General features: G+C 43.2%; 2 protein-coding genes across 2 annotated transcripts in view; both read right to left on the bottom strand.

The window, feature by feature from the left end:
- The window catches only part of LOC112487392 (uncharacterized), a 7,900-nt gene that overhangs the window by 910 nt on the left and 1,647 nt on the right, over positions 1 to 5,343 (bottom strand). Inside the window, exon 2 of the mRNA XM_025058023.1 lies at positions 4,322 to 4,451. Within this exon, the coding sequence (XP_024913791.1) occupies positions 4,322 to 4,451 (130 nt within the window). The remainder of the gene's footprint in view (positions 1 to 4,321; positions 4,452 to 5,343) is intronic.
- LOC107988877 (RNA polymerase-associated protein LEO1-like) lies at positions 7 to 3,593 on the bottom strand. Its single transcript, XM_017034483.2, has one exon. The coding sequence runs from the start codon at positions 2,687 to 2,689 to the stop codon at positions 1,250 to 1,252; it is 1,440 nt and encodes a 479-aa protein (XP_016889972.1). The 5' UTR covers positions 2,690 to 3,593; the 3' UTR covers positions 7 to 1,249.

Genomic DNA, 5,343 nt, shown 5'->3' with positions numbered 1-5,343 from the left:
CCCCCGGTACCTCACCACACCCCTGCCCCACTATTTGAAAACAAATATGCCATACCATAACTGTATGTACAGTGAAACCAACTGTTATCTTAGGATGTGTTTTTATGTGCTACTAATTATGTACATGTTTAGAAGTTGATAAGCTGTGAAAACGTCTTGTAGAGAATATGTAAAAAGAGCTGGACCTTAAGTCAGAAGAATTTAATTTATTTATTTTAAGTTTCCCATTAATGACCATGTAAGCAACATGTGTGTTATAATGGAAGATGGTACATTTTAAGATTTAAATGTGCTATCTTCCATCTATGTACTTTAACAGGCATGGGCAAACTAAGGCCTGCGGGCCGAATGTGGCCCGTTCAGCTTTTTAATCCAGCCCTCAAAGTTTTCCAGATTAAATCATTTATTCATGTTATAATTATACTTCTGCCTTTTCCCGGCAATACCCACGTTTCCCCAATAGATGGTGTATAAAATGATAAAAGCATTTTAGCATTTATGAATTTGATACTTGTGAATTTTTACATGTCCTTTTACATACCCTGTTCAATTCTAGTACAATTGTGGCCCACCAGTCTAAACGTTTGCCCATGCCTGATCTATAATATACTCTATATAGTGCACTGTATAGAGTATATTATACTTTACTATACTATAATGTACTATCCACAGCAAACACAGATCCTGTGCCACAGCAAGGCTGCAGGGACGACAGTGTTGAAACCTGCAGTGAGAATGACAGGAAACTGAGGAAGTACTTTGGAACCTTACTGCACCGTACCATAGTACCTCACAAAGATTGTTGTCTTTTATCAAAGTGACTTACAGTATGGGATGCTTCAAGCATACTATACCATTAGCATGGATAAAAGGAGGAATATCTGGGTTGGAAAAGGAACCTTTGTGCAACAGGAGGACTGACGGGGAAATAACAAAGACGAGAGAGACAACCTACAGAGAGCAAAGGGTTGGGACCAGCGTGGAAGTGTCAGACCTGTTGTAAGGAAACTCAGAGTGCTCACCCAAGGAGACAAGTGCAGTAAACTGTTTTAGACGGGAAGGATGAAGTCTGAACTGGAAAGGACGCTGTGTGAGGGCAGCAGCAGCAGCAGCGGTGGTGATTTAAATTCAGTGGAAATCACAGCAAACAGACAAAAAAAAGAACTCCAGTAAAGACCACTCACGATCTCAATCTGATCTTACTGAGCGGAGAACGTGGTGAGACAAACGCACGGCCTCCTCACTCGGCCTATCCCTCTTCATCCTCTCCGTTTTCTTTTCCCGCCTGGTCGCTGCTTTCTTCATCCTCTTCATCGTTCTCCTCCTCATCTTCAAGTATGGGTGACAAGTCGTCTGAGTTTTCTACGAGACCTGAGTTGATGTCCGACGACTTGTTTCTGGATCTTGGCAACGACTTGTGTGAGCCCACATTTCTCCCCTCTTCCTCCCCTGACTCCTCCTCCTTCTCACTCTCCAGTTCATCGCTGTCTTCCTCAGAGACATCTTTGGAAAAAATCGGCCGACTAGAAGTTTTGAGTCTTGAACGTCTAGGCCTTGAACTAGAAGCTGTACTTCTTCGACTGTTGCTCTTATTTGTCTGGCTGTTCGACGACTTCCTGCTTCTTGTTTTGGCACTTTTGTGTCTAATACTGTCACTGCTCGTTGAACTCTTACTTGCACTGTGCTTTGCACGTTTGTCCTCCTTGTCACTCTCTAATCCAGACCCAGACCCGGAACCTTCTCCTTCCTCCGTTCGACCTCTGCTTTCCGACTCTTTTCTCCTGTCAGGAGTGTCTCCTTCCTTGTCCGACCCGGAGTCTGATTGATTTTTCTCCGTCTCTGTTTCGCTCTCTGTCTTGTCCTGCTCAGTGGTAATGGATGGACCTGGACTCGTATCGTCAGAGAGGCTAAATTCCGAGGGAGACTCTTTGCCCCCACTTGCAGTCTCGGAATCACTGTCGTGAAACCGTTTCCCTCGTCTCCACCAGCCACCAGAGGAGACTTCCTCCTCTTGGTCGTCCACCCCCCACCTCCTGGCGTCTCCTCGGGGTCTCTCTGACACTGAGGCGGACACGGTCATGTCTCCTATGGGGCCATTGATCTTCCTGTGGATCTCCTGTCCCCTGTCCCAGCTGACGTCATCCCTCCACTGCTCAGTTCCCACCCTGGCAGGGCCTTGCAGCCTCCTGGTGAGGGAGATAAGACCGAGGGACTTGCTCAGCTTTTGTCTCAACACCGGGGGCCTGCTGGCTTCAACTGACGTTTGGAAATAACTACCATCTATGACCATGCTGTGGTCGGCGCTGAAAGAGCGGCCAAACGACGACAGGCCGGGCAGCTGTCCCCTGTGCTCAGGCCAGACGCCGTTCGGTCCAATAAGAGCATTGCCCAGGCCGTTTGTTTTGTCCTTTCCCCGTGTTTGGTTTTCAGGTCTTTCTCTTCCTCTTTCTGAGGAGTTCTCTCTTTCCCATGCATTATTTCCTGTCCTCACCAACTCTAATCTCTCTCGCCCTTTGCCGGCCAGTCGCTCATTCTTTTCTTCTTGCCTTTCTCTTGCTCCATGATCCCCCGCGTCCATCGGTCGAACCCTGGCTTTGTTCCAAGGTGGGTGGATGACTGGAGGCTGTCCGGATTTTTTACTCACCGCAGTCAGCAGCGTTCCCATTTTCGACACAGCTTTTGCCACCATAGAGTCCTCCGACGATTGGGTTTTGTCACTTTTGTCTCTCGGGGGTCCCGTGCTTTGTTTTGGTGGAGTGCGGGGAGGAGGATGGGACTGGAAGTTAGAAGAGTGAGGCGCTAATCTAGCTTCTGGAAACTGTCTCTTCACCTGATGGTACGAATCCAAAACCAAATGACAACAGTTCAAATCATGGAATCATTCATGACATATGAGGAAACAAAACCTTACCGTAATTTCCGGACTATTGAGCACACCTGAATATACGCTGCAGCCACTAAATTTAAAAAAATAATTGTACATATATTGGCCACACTTCTGTATAAGCCACAGGTGTCCATGTTGTAACATGGGATTTTTGTGCAGAATTTTTTTTTTTTCACTTTTAATTAAATAAATGATTTTTTCCAAACAGTGCCTGTAACATGTCTGGTTACATGTTAGCTCTTACCTGCTTCATAGCCCTGACCGTAGTTGGAATGAACAAGGGAGACTTAGTGATCTGCTCCAGGGCCGAAGCTAACATTAGCACATATATGCACATATATGTATATATATGCACATACGTCCATTCATGGACAAGTATACAATACTAGTATAACACACAGTAGCCTACCAGAAAAGTCAGTGATTGCTAGTGATATGAACTTCGTTAACCCGTAAAGATCCATAAATTAGCTGCATCATTGTTTAAACTGCAGGGTTCAAAGCGTGTGAAAACTGTAGCAGGTTATAGTCCGGAAAGTACGGTATTATTACAAAACAGCTCACTGGAATTATGGATGGTGAAAATGAAGTGGTGGAAAACACTAAACAAAACAACTAACTTCTAACTAATATGACGTTCCTAAAATCTACAGTTTACAGTCAGTGTTTAAAGAGATGCCTTTTTGACCCATGTCCTCTGCATAAACATTCAATATATGTATTGTTTACAACATATGATGCCTTTGTGACCCATGTCCTCTGCATAAACATTATTCAATATATGTATTGTTTACAACATACAATGCGATGAAGTTCTGTGATCGATATTTGACACACTAGGAGTGGCAACGTGCTACAACAGGTGAGGAGAAAAGTTTTATATTCTAAACCATAGGTGTCAAACTCAAGGCCCAGGGGCCAAATGCGGCCCGCCAACTCCTTTTGTGTGGCCCGCAGGATCTCAAATAGCATTTAGTAAAGTCCATGCAGCAGAGTTTCTTAACCTGAGAACTCTTTAGACTCTATTCTGTTTGTGTCTGAATGACTGACATATTATTTTAAAATATTGTCAGATTATCTTTAAATAAAGAAAGTAAATGAATATGGATTTTAGTTTGAATGAAGTAAATTAGTAAAATTAGTAGTATTAGTAATTATTAAAAATTAAACAAATTTTTTCAGTGTGTCCCACTGTTGCCCAGTACCAAATGACCTGGGGTTGGGGACCACTGAACTATGCAATCTTCCAGTTACAACTGGCCCTTCAAGGGGAACTGTTTTGCCGATGTGGCCCCCTGTGAAAATGAGTTTGACACCCCTGTTCTAAACGTATATGTCACCTACCAAAATGTGACCTAAATGTAGAAGTGTTAACACTCCATTTATGGTGCGTGGTGCAGGTACTAGCACTGGTTAGTGACAGCTGGTGTTTACCTCAGCATCAGATTCCTGCGGGCTGTAGTAGTAGCTGCCGTCGTCATCCACAACCACTTCTCCATATTCATCGTAGAGGCCGGAGGGCGAGATCAGCTTCCTACGACTGCCGTACTGAGGCAGGTCATAGCTGGACAGAGAGACGGATGGAAAAAAGCAAGAAAAAGGATGAGCACTGGAGAGCAGAAAACAGATTTGGACACAAAAATGACCTTTTTCACCTTCATATCTGCTGTGTTAAAGCTGTATTCTATGTTCATAAAGTCTGTTAAAACAAATTTACTAACAAATGTGTGTTGTTGAAAAGGAACATTCTCTGAAAACAACCCCGCCCCAATGATAAACAGTGTCAAATGACTTCTTCCCAAAACTGCCTTAATCACAAAAGGAGCATTTCGTTGCCTGGAGACATTTGTTAGCAGAAAACACTGCAGTCCATTTCCCTTCCTTTTGTTCGTCTTTGTTGCCCTTCTTTCCCAGCAGCGCTGCCTACTTTCCCTGGCCAGAAAAACAGGTATGTGCATTATTACATTTAGGCCCTATGCCCAACAGGATCTCAAAGTTATTATTATTTATTTCTTTTTCTTTTGTAGGAAATATGTTCTATAGTGATTACAGTACAAATATGCAGGAAGTTGTTTGGACAGAAACAGTGACTACTGCAGTCTTTCTGCTTGTTGCTTTTGCAGGGATATAAGGATAGAGAAAACGGTGTGGTATTTACTGGACCGTAGCACAAGAATAATAGTCACCCCTGTCAAAAAAGTCATGCAAGTCATGAAGAAAATAAGAATAATAAAAAGCCCTGTGTTTTTTTTTTTTTTACAGTTTAGTTAATGCAACAATTGACTATGTTAGGAGGAACTTCTACAGTACATGTCAGGCTGTACCTCTGCACTTTATTAATCACTTCAAGTCTCTATGGTCAAAGAAGACTTCTTAGTGGAAATTGTAAAAATCCCTTGTACTACTTCCTTATATGTTGTATAAAATACTTTTTGGACTTTTCACGATGGTAAGGC

This window comes from Cynoglossus semilaevis, chromosome 8 (assembly GCF_000523025.1).
Source record: "Cynoglossus semilaevis isolate Cse_v1.0 chromosome 8, Cse_v1.0, whole genome shotgun sequence".
Lineage (NCBI taxonomy): Eukaryota > Metazoa > Chordata > Actinopteri > Pleuronectiformes > Cynoglossidae > Cynoglossus > Cynoglossus semilaevis.
This window is presented reverse-complemented; position numbering and strand designations above follow the sequence as displayed.